This window comes from Helicoverpa armigera, chromosome 1 (assembly GCF_030705265.1).
Source record: "Helicoverpa armigera isolate CAAS_96S chromosome 1, ASM3070526v1, whole genome shotgun sequence".
Classification (NCBI taxonomy): domain Eukaryota; kingdom Metazoa; phylum Arthropoda; class Insecta; order Lepidoptera; family Noctuidae; genus Helicoverpa; species Helicoverpa armigera.
Genome location: NC_087120.1, coordinates 16,908,427 through 16,924,759, shown reverse-complemented (window position 1 = coordinate 16,924,759; position 16,333 = coordinate 16,908,427). Strand labels below are relative to the sequence as shown.

General features: G+C 41.2%; 1 protein-coding gene across 4 annotated transcripts in view; it reads left to right on the top strand.

Annotated features, from left to right (window-relative positions):
* The window catches only part of LOC110372439 (kalirin), a 140,651-nt gene that overhangs the window by 48,593 nt on the left and 75,725 nt on the right, over positions 1–16,333 (top strand). For all 4 annotated transcript variants that reach the window (XM_049837210.2, XM_049837207.2, XM_049837203.2 and 1 more), the window contains exons 16-28: positions 1,910–2,041; positions 2,564–2,768; positions 3,469–3,697; positions 3,777–4,005; positions 4,116–4,316; positions 7,172–7,437; positions 7,645–7,812; positions 8,036–8,162; positions 8,475–8,686; positions 11,152–11,284; positions 15,430–15,690; positions 15,765–15,926; positions 16,142–16,224. In XM_049837210.2, the coding sequence (XP_049693167.2) occupies positions 1,910–2,041; positions 2,564–2,768; positions 3,469–3,697; positions 3,777–4,005; positions 4,116–4,316; positions 7,172–7,437; positions 7,645–7,812; positions 8,036–8,162; positions 8,475–8,686; positions 11,152–11,284; positions 15,430–15,690; positions 15,765–15,926; positions 16,142–16,224 (2,408 nt within the window). The remainder of the gene's footprint in view (positions 1–1,909; positions 2,042–2,563; positions 2,769–3,468; positions 3,698–3,776; positions 4,006–4,115; positions 4,317–7,171; positions 7,438–7,644; positions 7,813–8,035; positions 8,163–8,474; positions 8,687–11,151; positions 11,285–15,429; positions 15,691–15,764; positions 15,927–16,141; positions 16,225–16,333) is intronic.

The window sequence follows — 16,333 nt, the reverse complement described above, 5'->3', positions numbered from 1 at the left end:
TTTTAGAAGTGAGTAAAATACTCATGAAAACTCGAATTAGGTAATAATTTAGGTTTATTTCATTAAAAATTTTCATTTTAGTCCTATCAATAAGACTAGAACAAAAATTCTGGTAAAATGTTTTAGGCTTTTTAATATTATATTTTGACATACGGATTTATTCATACCACTTGATCTGTAGTAAGGACATGGTAATAAATTTATTATTAAAGATATTAAAGATCAATGGCACTAAAAAAGGCATGGCTTGAGAACAACTCAAAACCGACCCCAAGGAAAACTTGTCCGCAAACAGACTTTAAGGCGGTGCTATAGGCAAATAGTGAACCATTTACATGATTCCGTACTGGTTTTTTTGGGAGTCATCTGATGCTAAAAGGACGACAATTGTGTCTGCAGAACTTTTAGACTACAGCCGGGTCGGGAAAAGCTGTAAGGCATGGGTATCGGAAGATGTTACTTTTGGAAAAGCACCGCGTGTCCATACTGTAGTTGGCTGTTTCTATCAAATGTGAAAGGTGCAGTTAACAAGTGTTCAAAAATGTACTTTTTTTTCTCATTAAACAAAGGGATACGAATAATTCTAAAATAATGTATCGAAATTAGTCGCCTCCAAAACATGAGATGGAACCAAAATACACTAAGAAAGTTCTCAAACATAGGAGGCGAAAAAGTAATAGTGTGGGGCTTCTCTCCACTACTTGGTGTGGTGATCTTTTAGAAAGATATTATTAAAAATAGGCGAATTCAAGTACTATAATATTTTATAAATAGCATTTTGTTATATGCTAAGCATAATTTACCGGTCCTTAGCGCTTTCCAAATTAGAAAAGTTCTGAAAAACACTGTAAGAGTAGTAAAAAGGCCTCTTTGATCGAGCAACTTATGACGGTTTTGGTTTGGCCCATCGCAAATTTAATAGAAAAAAAACTGGTGATCGGCCAGAAAACACAATGGCGATAAGTCATACATGAAACATTGATCAATTTTACACAGATTTTTATGAAGCATGGAAGAAAATTCCCGTAGCGACTTAAAACAAAACTGACCGCTTGCACGCTTAGGGATGTCGTGCTGTCATTGAGGTAAAAGGAAATAAACCAAATATTAGTACTCATGAGTATGCTTAGTTGCAGTGTAGGGAATGTTGTTATAGAAAAGTACCATCAATAATATTAATAATTTGCATTTCTTCCTCTGAGCAAATGGAGTGTCTTTAATTATATGGCCAGGCCACGTTATGGTTCATACCGCTCGAGATTCGGATAAAGCAAAAAAAACTTGTCGCGAAGGATCACTGAAGATAGTCTTTAGTTTTAATATTTCACAATGCCCTCTTAAATATTTTAAAATAGAAAATAAAGTTCCAGTAGCAATCAGAAAAAAGAAATACAGATGAAATGGGGCAGCAATTTAAGATTCCAACAGTGTCTTTAATTATGTGTCCATGACTGTATTTATTTGCAATTTTATTGTACAGGTATGGAAACATAAACTTCTGTGATCTTCTAGCAAATGAAGTTTTACACCTAGTGCTAGGGATTTTAAAATGATATTGTATTGTAAACCTGGTTGTTAAATTATAATTACATTATAGCAGACAGATGTCTTGCTGAGAAGTTTATTCTTCACCGCTTCTTATTTTCAGCCGTAAAATGTTTTGGGAGTGCTGTCCTTTTGTTATTTTGACGCCAAGAAGTGCTAAAAACTAGCCTCCATATGTTTTTGACTTTGAGAGAGCCGGAGCTTACAAATAAAATATTTAGATAAGTGCGCTAACTCGGCCATAGTGCGCTCTGCACTTGATGCTGTTGAGCAGTCGTGACGTAACGCAACAGATGGTGCAACCCAATGGGCGTAGTGTATGTTAGTGTGATGTCGTTGGAGTGACGTGAGCTTATGTGGGCAGGTGTCGTCTCGGCTGGAGCTGTGGGGCGACGAGCTGCAGCGCACGGAGCCCCCGCGCGACCCGCAGCAGGCTGAGCAGGCGCTGGCCGCGCACAACGAGAGCGTCGCCAGGATGCAACATGCCACCTTCCAGGTACCCTCACACCCTAATGCCATTTATCACTCAAACTATTTCTACAATCGGACTGCTCCGGATGGTTTTCATCTGTTCATGACACGTTAATAATGCATCGTATCCATCTCCAAAGCCTTTTCCCGACTATGTCTACTATGAAAGAAAACTCGTAATGATGTAAAGTAACTGGATTTGCATTGAGAAGAGCAGTACTAAATGATTCTTTAGTTAGAAAATACGAAAAAAAATAGTGTCTGTAGAAAAATGGCTTTAAATATCGTTAAAAAAGCGTTTTTAGGTATTTTCAGATTGGGTTTTCTCCAAAACTAGACGTGCTAGAGCAGTCCGGTGTTCTAGACTTCGATTCTGTGATAGATAATCTGCAAAAATTTTTATGTTTCACCTTGGATACGAAAATGCTGTTGACTAGTGTAATGATGGGTGTGAAAAAGCGATCAATGCTGAATAGCACATATAGATTTATAAGTGAGTTTGGTGATAGCAACGATGTTCGGTTAGTAGTTTAGCATGCGTGTGCAGGTGGTGCAACAAGGACAGGAGCTGGCGGCCAACATCGCGGACGCGGCGGACGTGATGGCGGGCGGCGCGGAGGGTGCGGACGCGGCGCCGCTGGACGCGCACGCGCGGGTGCAGCTGCTGCTCGAGTTCCTGCACGACCGCCAGCTCGACCTCGAGGAGCTCGCCGAGGAGCGCCGCGCGCGCTTCGAGCAGTGCGTGCAGCTCGGTAACTACTACTTTATACATTACATATGATGATGTCCTCCTAGCCGATTATCGGTTACGTTGGCTTTTCTCATGTAAGGAGATTAGCCAACTGCGCACGACATATTATAGTGCACAAGCATTTGCGCAGACACAGGTGCACTCACTATTTCTTTATTCTCATAGCCCGATGGGACCGCAATCCGACACGACCGGAGAGAGATCATACGCAGGACCGACCTAAACAACCCTAGCATCATCATCATCTCCCGAGCCTTTTCCCAACTATGTTGGGGTCGGCTTTCAGTCTAACCGGATTCAGTTGAGTACCAGTGTGCCTCAAGGAGCGACTGCCTGTCTGACCTCCTCAACCCAGTTACCCGGGCAACCCGATACGGCGATACCCCTTGGTTAGACTGGCTAAATATACCAATGCATCGTAATATAATTTAATCACTAAGTAACTCACGTTAATAATAATTCGAACTTGGTTTTAATAGTAATAATTACGTTCTATAAATACTAACAAAGCTATTTTATATTACTAGTTCAGTTGTGACAACAAGGAAATCAATCATTATTGTACACAAAACGTAGGGTTACTTTATGTTGAACAGTTGGTTGTGTAATTTTCTTCGCACGAGTAAAAAATATTAATACGTTGCGTCTGCGCAGGACGTCCAACGGTTTTATCGATATATAATAGTTTGTGTTGACTTCAGGTCAATTTCAAAAAGACGCGGCTCAGGTAGTGAGTTGGATCCGCAACGGCGAGGCGATGTTGGCGGCGTCGTTCTCGATCCCGGGCACGTTGTCCGAGGCGGAGCAGCTGAAGCGCGAGCACGACCAGTTCCAAGTGGCCGTGGAGAAGACGCACGCCAGCGCCGTGCAGGTCAAGTACCGCGCCGACGCTCTGCGCGCCGCCAACCACTACGACCCGCATACCATCCGGTCAGTTGCTCTCCTATACTCACTAAACTATTCAATGTGCACTTGATTGACCTCATGCCTCTTGGTGTGACGATTGCAGTGAAATATCTGAGGAGGTGACGGAGCGGTGGCAGCGGCTGGTGACGTGCGCGGAGGAGCGGCACAAGCTGGTGACGGCATCGCTGAACTTCTACAAGACGGCAGAGCAGGTGTGCTCGGTGCTGGATTCGCTGGAGCGCGAGTACCGCCGCGACGAGGACTGGTGCGGCTCCTCCGCCGCGCCGCCCGATGACCAGGCGCTGCAGCTCGCCGTCGACAAGGCCGCTCAGGTGGACTTAGTGCTTTTATTTACTTTATGTTGAAGTTGAAATAATCACGAGGAACAAAGCGTTTTTTAATTCCTTACATTCATTTCAATAACATATTAAAATGCATCCAGGTGGCCGCCCTAATAGTGAAGCACGGCGAGCAGAAGGAGGCATTCCTGAAGGCGTGCACGTTGGCGCGGCGCACCGCCGAGACGTTCCTGAAGTACGCGGCGCGCTCGGCGCAGGTGCACGGCCAGACCGCCGCCGCCAGCAAGGCGCACCACGAGCAGACGCGCGCCATACTCGACACGCTGCTCGCGCAGGAGAACAAGGTACGCCAACACAACAAACGAACATCCCCAAGTGGACCACGTGGCACTAGGCCACAGCAGGGACCCCCCGGACGGACACTACTTACTCAATACTCGATACGTTTTGTATCATTATGTTCCTTTTTTATTTTCTACTAGCTTTCGCCCGCGGTTTCATCCGCGTCCAGTAGCCCGATGGTGACAAAAACTCGACCTAATCGATCCTAAAACCTTCTCATGGGTCTAAGTTTCCTCCCCTCTAATTTTCAGCCAAATCGGTCAAGCCGTTTTCATGTTATATCGTGACAGCGGAAAGCGAGTTTCATTTTTATATAAATAGATTTATGAAATTGTTGATGACAAGTACCTAAGTTTCGTTATACTACCTCAAAATTATATGACGTTGATAACATAATGTGACTCCTCCCCTTGTAGTACTGTACCAAGATCAGCGCCATCTAAGCATGTGCTAGGAAAAGGAAAAAAAGAAAATCCCTTGTAAAAAGAAAACATGCTGCGCCGACCCCAAATAAAATTGGAATGAAGGCAGAAGGATGATGATGATTAAGGATTAAATCGTGTTTATTTTTGATAGAAGCATATTCTTAAATAATTATTTTTATGAGATCTTCAAATGACCCCTCCCGCGAGTGTCAGCATGTTCCTTCGTAGTCCTTTATGTACCAGGGCCGTGGTAACTCTTTCGTAAAAAGCCCACAGCCCCGGCAGGCCTTAGCCCTGGTTTTTAAACTCTCGTGGCCGTGACGCCCGTGGTGTCTTCCACGTCCATCGCAGCGGCAGGATGACACTGTGCAATTTTTCATAAATGTTTTTCGGTTACAAAAAGGAACATTGATTAGTCTTGTTGCATTGTGAGTGAAAGAGAGGAAAATAACATTAAAAACGTTATTAAACATTTTATTTACATAACCACTTTACAGAAACATGATAAAAATTGGCGTATGTTTAACTGATCACCAGATATAGTAACAAATAGCAGACAAAAATAGTAAATGATCACCAAAATGAAACTCGCATTTTAATGTAAAACTATCACCAAAGTTATAACACTTTGCTATCCTAATTAAGTGAAATTACTCCAAAATAAATCATTCGTAAGCCAAAAATAGTAAATGATCACCAAAATTAAACCACCATTTTAAAGTAAGATTATAACCAAAGTTTTTAAATTCTGCTATCCTATTTAAGCAAAATGAGTCCGAATAAATCATTGTTATCCCAAAAGTAGTAAATGATCACCAAAAGTAGTAAATGACCATCAAAATTATACCAGTGTTTTAATATAAAAAGATAATCAAAATTTCTACATCTTGCTATCCTGTTTAAGTAAACTGATTCCAAAAAAATAAGTTCGGCCTGATAGAATAAATGTAATAACATTATGGGGACCCTTTTCCTGCACTAGGGTGGAAAATTGTCTATTGCATGCCTCTAAACAATGCGATAAGAGTGTGTTTTCGAGGGAGTGTATTGAGAAACACATTCTTCTTCTTCTTTCTCCTGCCCTGTTCCCAATTTTACTTGGCATACAATGTCACTCGGCATACTGACACTCACGCATGCATTGCAAGCCGGACACATAACTTAATATGGCATCATAATACTTTATTTGGTAATAAGCCTACATTTTATGGCAATCACAGTGACTTATTTAGGCAAAAATAATACATTAATTTGGTCGTCAAGAGTTGGTGATCATTTACTAAATTTGGTGGTCGAATACAATTTAAAGTGAAGTCGTGACTAAAATAGCTCGTACTATTACATTTTTAGACTTTATTTTTCTGGTGTTCAGTAGATATTTCTGGATACAAAACTTAGGGTATCAAAGCATTTTATGGTGGTCATTATATTTGTTCCCATAAAAATTAGCCTGAAAAAATTAGAAACAGAACTTTTGTCGACATGGTTAAGAAACAATGTTACTTGTGAAAAGAGTATGGAAGAAGAAAACATGCTGCGCTGACCACAAATAAAAAAAAGTGGAAAGTGGAGTGGTGAACGAAATTAGGAACAGAATAGTAAGATGTCATCTTGGTACCAAGACTTCGGTTCACATAAGCCCTAGGCAAATCATATATTATCTTTTTGAAAAGCGCAGAAAAATCATTTCTTATTTGTTTTAGTTATTTATTTTACTGTACATAAATATTATAACATTGAAATATGTATATACTAACTAATACATATTTTATATAAAACAACATTATACACACGAAGTAAAATGTAATGTGTCACAGTTTTTTTTTCCAAATAAATAAAATAAAAATAAATTAATGAATTAGCATTCCATTCCAGTTGATAAAAATAACACATTTACGGTAGTTGGCCGGCAAGGTCGATGAAACAAACAGGTTCGTATAATTATATTGTTCACAGGAAATGTAAAAATAATACTGAATAGAAGCCTTTCAAAGATATCAATCGGACGTTTTCATGGCAAAGGCATTTTTGCGCAAAGCTATTATTAAACAAATAACATTTACACCGCGGCGGACAAACTTGTTTATTTGTTTACACATTTACTGACCAGCCCGAATATGTGGCTTGAAAACGTTCATGCAAAACATCACATGTATCGCACTTACTATTAGTCGCGCGCGGCATTGTCAGTGTCAGTGTCTGGGCGGTACCTCTCGGTGGAACAATGAGGCTGCGCTGAATGGCGCGCGATGCTATCGCCACGTGAGCGGCGGCGCGCCTCATGTGTCTAGTTCAAGCGCGCCCGCCCCGGCAACATGATAAAGAGTTTTCTTATGGTGGTCATACAACCGGTACATACATAGTAAACTCAAAGTGTATAGAATGTAGTCGTGGTCGCAAGAGGGTGTAAGCGTGGTGTTACTGTGGCGCAGGTCCTGGAGCACTGGACGGTGCGCAAGAAGCGGCTGGAGCAGTGCCAGCAGTTCGCGCTGTTCGAGCGGTCGGCGCGCGCGGCCGTGGAATGGATCAAGGAGACGCAGGAGCGCTGCGGCGCGGCGGCGGCGGCGGCGGCGGGCGGCGTGGCGCGCGAGTCCCGCGAGCGCGTGCGTCTGCTGGCGCAGCTCGCCGACGGGCTCGTCGAGAAGGGCCACCCGCACGCCGTGCAGATCAAGGAGTGGGTCGCCGCCGTAGACGCCAGGTCGCACACACATTTCATTCATTGCTTGCCTCGATTCAGTCTATGCGTGCACGTGTTGGCATCGTGACAACTCACACGCTAGTGTACTTTCATTACTTTTACTGGTATAACGTTTGGATCGATACTCGATAACTGCTGCCAAATGTATCATCTTGGATTATTTAATAAGATGTATGAAAATTTATATCTGATTTTTATTATGTCTAGATATGCGGAGTTCAGCGGGTCGATGGAGGGCGGCGAGAGCGAGCCGGAGAGCGACTCGGGGGTGGCGCCGTCGCTGGCGTCGTCGCAGTCGGCCGAGCACGACCCGCGCGCCGAGCCGCCGCCCGCCGCGCTCGGCGACGACAAGCGGCGCAGTGCCAGGCGCAAAGAGTACATCACATTTGTTTCTATTTATCGTCTGCATCACGCCATTATTTTTTGCTTCGCACAAATTCAATAAACAAATATACCTAATACTATGCATTCATACAGATATCTTTTAGTGAATGTGAAAACACAATCCTCAGTGCATGCTGCTGTGCCCTGGAAGTTTGCGCTATGTGTTGTAGAGCTGTGTGAATGATAGTTGTTGAGCAGTGCGTGCTGGTTGTAGGTTCATAATGGCGGAGCTGCTGCAGACGGAGCGCGCGTACGTGAAGGACCTGGAGACGTGCATCACGTGCTACCTGCGCGAGATGCGCACCGACCCCGCCGCCGTGCCGCACGCGCTGCAGGGGAAGGTACGCCAAGCACACTCGCCGCATTCACTTCATACATTCATGTCTTTCAATGTATATCATTAATCGTGGTGGCCTAGTGGCCAAAGAACCAACCTCTCAAGTATGAGGGCGCGGGTTCCATTCCAGGTCGGGCAAGTACGAATGCAACTTTTCTAAGTTTGTGTGTCTTAGAGACCGATAACTGTGTTTCGGATGGCACGTTAAACTGTAGGTCCCGGCTGTCATTGAACATCCTTGGCAGTCGTTACGGGAAGTCAGAAGCCAGTAAGTCTGACACCAGTCTAACCAAGGGGTATTGGGTTGTATGTTCAGGAAGAAATAATCTTCGGCAACATCGAGGAGATCCACCGGTTCCACGAGCGCGTGTTCTTACGCGAGCTGGACAAGTACGAGACGATGCCGGAGGACGTGGGGCACTGCTTCGTGACGTGGGCGCGCGAGTTCGACATGTACGTCGCCTACTGCCGCAACAAGCCCGACAGTAACGCTGCCGTCGTGCAGCACGCTGGCGACTACTTCGACAGGTGCGCACAAGCCTCGCATACCTACACAACATACTGCCTAATAACATTACTTACCTACCGATATACCCTATATACCGACTGTTTGAAAGGGGGTTGCGAGAAACGCGCCCCGGGTTTTATTTAATATCTTCTATCGATATGTCTTGACTTCTAAATTAGTTAACATCTTACAACTTGGTGACAAAAATAATGTTTCGAATCGCGCTTTCCATTTCAATACTAATTTTAAATTAATGTATTGTGTGTAAAATACAGTTTACATATCGTAATGTTAAAGAATCATACGAAGATGGATATCGCCACTATTTCGCCAAAGAAGAATTAGAAATACGTTTAAACCAAAACAATAATTAGGTTACGCTAAGGTCATAACGACTCCTCCGCTTGCTGCTTTTGCAACGTGGACAACTTCATCGTTCCAGAGTTTTCAGAGTCAATAAATTGGCTACACAGTTATCTTCGCGAAACCTTGAAAAGCCCCAAAAACTCACGATTCTGACTAAGTTGATAGCTAAGCTATCAGTGCTGGAATAATAGTCATCATGTTAATGGAATACACAACAAATTCAACTAGGAATATTTTTATGACAGTCTCAATAGTATAATAATAAGCCTCTTATCCTGAACTGCTTCCTTCCTTGTTATATGATTGTCTCTTAAGTTATAAAAAATCTCTGAGTTCAGTGTGCCTCATAGCAAAGGCCTCCTCTAACAATTTCCGTTGTACTCTGTCTCTAGCAACCCTTCTCCATTTTGGGCCTGCCGTCATTTTTAGTTGATCATAGTCTCAATAGTAACAAACTGCTATATGCATAACTTGCAGACGCTTATTCCATTAGAGAGGATCACGATATTTTTTTTTAACGACGTCAAAAATCATCAAATGACCCCTCCCGCTGAGGGAGTGTCAGACTCTTACTGACTAAAAACCGTCGTGTACCGTCATAGGCCTTTTATGTACCAGGGCCGCGGTATCTCGAACAACCCGCAGAGGTTCACGATATCTCATGTGATGTCTTTAGATATCCAAATTGGTGGACCCTAAATGGCTGTTCGGCTAAACTAATACTGTTGTTTACAATTGACATGTCCAAATAAATACTTTTTGCAGTGTAAATGTACGGTAAATTCGCCGTATGTAAGGCACGGTCGGCGGTCAGTTTTGCCTGGATCTATCTTTATAAATAACGAGCAGTGTGCAAGAGCTCTTAGAGACCTGTTCCACTTGCCCGGATAAAAAGTAACTTCACCCATTTCCAGGCTAACATTTCCTTACGTACCAGATTTATCCATACCTCAGCAATTTCTGTTGCATCACCAAACAAGTCCTTTCACGCTTACAATATTATTGTATTACTTACACAATAATTTAGTTGTTATCTTCTTTGAACTTATTTGTTACGAAGAAGATGAAACTATAAAGGAAACTTAGAAAGTAATGTACAACAGTGGTCTGTACGAACGATCTGACGCAAACAAATAGATAGCTGTTGCATTCTACTTAGTCATCGCGGGTTTATTTGTGGTCGCCGATAAACTAGTTCACATTTAGCTCCCTTATCAAGTGAGTCGTATTATTTTGTGTTGCACTATATTCAAGTATAATGTAGTTATGTATTATAGTCATTCCAAGTAACTTTTCCTTCCGATACATGGTGTACGCACAACTGCTACAATCGACCGCGACTTCGACTTGTGCCATTTGTCGCATCTGTGAATCTTCCAGATTCTGATGATTCCATCGATTCAACGAGCGCAACCGTGCGAGGTGTCTTACCATTTCATATAAACAATTCTAAATTTTCTCTATTTTTGTGTAGAAATTAATAAACATGTATTTCGTTGTACGCCGTTCAAAGTCAAAAGGGGTTAATAGTCCCTCATGAAGTGCTAAAGAACAATATTTTCTTACACGCCAATATTATAGTTATAAGTTGAAGAGTGTTTGGTGAACTGCGCTAATCTATAGGACTACAGGTCCGATAGTCGCTCCTAGAAAAGTGTCTCGCCACATCATTCCGCTGTTCGTTTGCACGTCGTACGCCCGAGCGGCCATATCTAAGATAAATCTTTCTTCTAATGACAATCTGAGTAGTTTCCACTATTGACAATACTTGAAACTTTCATTCTACATGGCCGGAAACGATGGCATGCGACAGTTACAATCTTATCATCCCTTATAAGAATAGCTCCATAGAAGCCTTGCGTATTCCGAACAATAGGCACTTATCGTCGTAACAGCCGTCATCGCCATTCGTTCTTTGAACTGGCAAATGTTAGTTTTTGTTACGTATTATAGTCGTGCTATAAGCATGGATGCAGGGACATCGCTCTGTACACACGAACAATACAAATTCTGTTTAGAGATTCTGTTATCGAAATCATTAACTAAGTAGTGGAGATAATGGTGGTCATTAGGTTGTCAGGCCGTGACTGGGCTCATTGATCTGTTTGTTGTGTCGCAGGGTGCAGCGTAAGAAGAAGCTGGAGCACCCGCTGGCCGCGTACCTCATCAAGCCGGTGCAGCGCATCACCAAGTACCAGCTGCTGCTCAAGGACCTGCAGGCGTGCTGCGCCGAGGGGCAGGGCGAGATCAAGGTCAGTCTATATGTTCTTTATTCTACAAGTGACAAGTCGCTTGTATAACATAAGACTATATCTGGGAATTATGTAGGTACTTATAAGCTCACTTCGTTTTCAGTCTGTTTATCCATCAAATCAAGAACTTTCTTAGAAAAGCTGAAATTGATACTATATTCTGAAGTACCTAGTAGGGTCCTCTGAAGCTTTGAAAGTTTAAAAAAAATTGACGTTTCAAATTGATTGAAAGTTCAAAATCATTCACTGAAGTACAAAAGACAAAAAAACAACACAAAATTTTGTGATATTAAAAGGAACCTTAAACTTGTGTAAATTTTTGGCATGGACATCAGCTTCATCGATATAATCTAATGACATAGTGCAGATAGGACTGCAATGCTTGGGACATTATGGCCGACGTCTTTAGGCAACAGTAGCTCCTCACATGTTTTGAACAAATCAGTTCATCTGTAATTTCACATTCATAGAGCGTAGTTCTAGACGTTGAACAATTTTATTATTCTTATTATAAGCAATGTAGTATCAAGCAATATTTATAACACTACGTTCTTTCTCTGGTCTGTGCAGATTTGTATTTATATAAAAACAGGACTGATGCCAAGTTCTATTGTATAATTTAGTAAACATTCTGTTGTGTCGAAATTGACTGAAATAAATATGCACGTGTGATTAACCATCCCTCCTAAGCTACATTCAAAAACATGGTATAGGAATTTTAGAAAAATATTTTGTTTTCCCAATACTATAAAACTCTCGAGTAATATTTACATACCTAGGTTTAAAATAATACAGGAAATACTACAAACTGTTCCGTTAATCTGTCTATATTTGCATACATGTACCTAACCTGAGCTTAGTGCTCTAAATACATTCTAGGAAAATGTATATTTAATTAAATTGTTTATCCTGTTTGCTTGCATTAACGGAAGTAGCGTAATTAGGTAATGAAGACTCAAAAACACATTAACTTCTTTACGTGCCATTAGAAGGAAAACTACAAAGTTGTCGAATTCATGCCATCTCGTGGTACCATCATCATATATGTGGTATCTCATCTAGTTAAAATGAAAGTACACGAGTTACTATTGACCTGTATAAAGACAGATAAAAAAAACATCGACACAAACTCAGTTTCGTATCATGTTATAGCGAAAGAAGTATAAATAGGTAAAATTATTTGTTTAAAATTTCAGATTTCCGACACTTTATCGCATATAAAATACAGCTTATAGAATATGGGTTTATGTAATGCTAATTTATAGTCGACACAAAGTACAAAACTCGCAAGACACTGACATCGTCGATCTGCATGACGTGTAAGTGAAGTGCTTCAGTATGAGCCACAATATCATGTATTCAGGGTCAGCTTTAGGCGTCAACACTCGTCATCCATATTTCGCTATAAACAACCTCACATCGGGAATCCATTAGTACGTTTGTTGAGACGTATTTTTGAAGTACGTAACAGTTAATCGTTATGTGTATGCCTAAAGATTACGAATAGCGATAAGATAAAGACGCATTTAAACTCAAGTCTCTCGCCAGACGTGACAGCGACCGAATATGTTACAAACAATTTGCGTGAAAAAATATAATAAAAACTAAGGTCGCGGGACTTGCAAGAATTTTATCTCATCTACAATCTAGATTAGTGTTAGCTTCACAACTGATAACCTCTTACTATTGTGTTTACTTATCATAGTATCTTTAACAGGTAAGAAATTGTGGACTGGTTATTTAGACAATGCAGTGTTTCATACTGTTTAAAGCAGCTTACTTCTTCCTAAGCATTCATTTCTAAGTTATATCTACTATTGGAATAGCTAGTCGATTTTAATTTAAAGTCGCTTTCATCGACAAGTTCTGTCGTCGTCACGTAAGTGAGAGAGTGCTCTATTATAAAGCGTTCATGGCACCACAAAGTCTTTTTATACACTTTGAAGAATTACTAATTAATTAGTGTTTTTATAAAGTATTGGCATTGTACTCAGGGCTTCTTATGATGTATGAATAAATGGGGTTTCGCAGTCCGCTGCATATTCTGTTCGCTCGCATCGTTAATGCGTTCGATATGAGTCAACAGGGACTTTTCAGTTAATTGCGACATAAGGCTACGCTACGAGCATGTTTTCCGAAATTGGTTTACTAGTTTGGTTTGTATTGTCCTTGTAGATACGGGATTGGCTACATTATGTCGTGATAAAGTTGGTAGGTAACCGTCGCACGCGTCCGGCAATGGCGTCAACTCATTACCTTGTATCAGACATTCGTAGTAGTGTTGACAAGCAGTGGACGCTGGATTTGTTTGAGATTAAACAACTAGTTCACTTAGTGGTAATTAACAATAGATTTAGTTCAATATTTTCCTGGTGAGTCAGTCCCCGCGCGCTCGTGTGCCACAGTTGGTTTCCTTCAGACGGTTTCGCACGTCGCGCTAATGTTTTCTGATTATTCGTTTAAAAATGTAATGGTTTTGTCGGGAGTGGAAGTGCTTACATCGATCATGTTGAGGTACATAACGAACTCAAGAGGAAATAGAATCTGTCCACTTGCTCTTAAAGATGTATGTATCACTTTGTTATATGTGTGTAATATGTTATGAATCCGTGAGTGCTCAGCGACTTGTTGATGTCAGAAACTCTTCTGTATCTCACATGAGTGTGTAGCGTCGGGTCTAAACCTTGGAAGAGCTGATTCCAATCAAAGTATTTATAAATGTTTGCATCTCGCTGAATATGATGATTATAATGACGCACGTCAAACTATGACTTATACAGTTAAACGTCAATCGTAGCAAAATGGCGACAAGCTGTGAATCTTATTCATTTCATCATCATCATCATCAGCCTATCGCAGTCCACTGCTGGACAAAGGCCTCTCCAAGTGCACACCCCACTGAGATCGATTTTCGATTTTCGGCTTCTCGCATTATTCATTTATTTGGAACTAATTCTAACACGGATTTCCTGCACTAACTAGCCTACCTTAAATTTATTCTGATGTAGGTTTAAAATGTGTTACAAAAGTATTAAAAAATGCAATGCAATATCATAGCCAAAAACGTCGCCAACCCGTGCAAAATGACATATCATTCAAATATAGACTATTGCAACAGAGGGGTAATAAATACTTTAACAGTTTTGTACCTACAAATGTTTTGCTTCCGTTCACAAAAGCTTAACAGTCGACACACATTTACCTATGTCATTTTAGTAATAAAATTCTGGCATCTAAACATACATATTTTAAACAATTTATGTAAAGTTGCTCATTTATTGTGAATATAAACTTTTTTGTGGAACCTGAACAGTCTCTAGGTTAGATACAAATCTACTTTCTCATCTTACCTTAATTTGATACATCTAAGCAAATTATTTTCATTTGAATATTGTGATTTTCCTCGTGGCGGTCAATTCATATTAGGTAAAAATGTAGCGTGTGCGTATTTTACCTTATTTTATTTGGCGGTAAATCAAAAATCGGTACAATTATTTAAAAAATTGACTCTTTATAAGGTGCCATTTAACATCGTTTCGGCTTCACGGCCATCATTGTTACTCGTTGTATAAGGTGTATTACCGCTAAGTTTCTTCACTCCATCCAGTTGTGCGCGGAAGAGTAACAAACATTCCCAAACACAACCTCACAAGCTTTCGCATTAACAGTTTTTTCCAGGATTATCCCATCAAAGCTGTCAACTATATAACTTGCTTTACAATGTTCCCATCTAAGAAAGAAAGAAAATACATTTATTCACGCGTGTGACACATAGATATACAGTTAAACAAAAATAAAAAAATATGTACATACAAAATAAAAATATATAGAACATACACACATCTTTATATTGAAGTGTCGTTAGACATTCTCATTAACAGCCAGTTTCTTCATCAAAAGTTAAAGCCAAAGTAAAAGTCAAAGTAATGTCTAAACTTCTAAAGTTAAAGTAACGGTTAAATTCAATTTTTCTATGAATTTTACTGTCACTTTAGCCTTGAAAAAACGAATTTGACCGTTACTTTTACTTTAGACATTACTTTAACTTTTAATGAAGAAACTGGCCGTTAGTGTGCTTAGAAAGCTAGAGAGGTAATAATCAATAAGATCTAGTTATACATTTTGCATATTTTGGGATTGTCCAGGACGGCCTCGAAGTTATGCTATCAGTGCCAAAGAAGGCGAACGACGCCATGCACCTGTCTCTGCTGGAGGGGTGCGACGTGCCCACCGACAGCCTGGGCGAGGTGGTGCTGCAGGACTCCTTTCACGTGTGGGACCTGCGCCAGATCATCAAGAAAGGCCGGGAGCGCCGCGTCTTCCTCTTCGACCTGCACCTGCTGCTCGCCAAAGAAGTGAAGGACTCGCACGGAAAAGCGAAATACATTTACAAGACCAAGTTCATGGTAAGTTGGTGAATAGGAGTTAAACCGCCCTTCGGTGTTGTAACAAGGTATGAAATAAATGTAATGTTGGACAGACGTCGGAGCTGGGCGTGACGGAGCACATCGAGGGCGACGAGTGCAAGTTCTCGGTGTGGACGGGCCGCGAGCCCATGGCCAGCGACTGCCGCATCGTGCTCAAGGCGCCCTCGCTCGAAGTCAAGCAGACCTGGGTGCGGAGGCTCAGAGAAGTTATACAGGTAACTTATACTTTCACATTACTTTGATATCGATACTCCTTCTCAACTGCTTCAAGTATACATTTACAGCGGTTACAGTACCATTTCAATATTATTTTTGGTCTTATTATTCTCCTGATTCAGTATTTTCGTCGTCTGAGCTAACAGTTAAATTCGGCTACCAAAATTAATTAATCGATTGAAATAGTTGACTAATGACAGCTATGTATGAACAGGAAACGTACTTCAGCGGTGCTCTGCAGCAGCCGCCTCGAAGCCCGGCGCGCGTGCGTCCCACCAGCTCGCAGCGCTCCAGCAGGTAAGCGCCACTGCCTACGTATTTGTACTGTTACACTTCTTACATTACGTTTTCAATTGTAATGTTCACATTGTTGCATGGCATCAATAAAATAAGATATTTATTCACA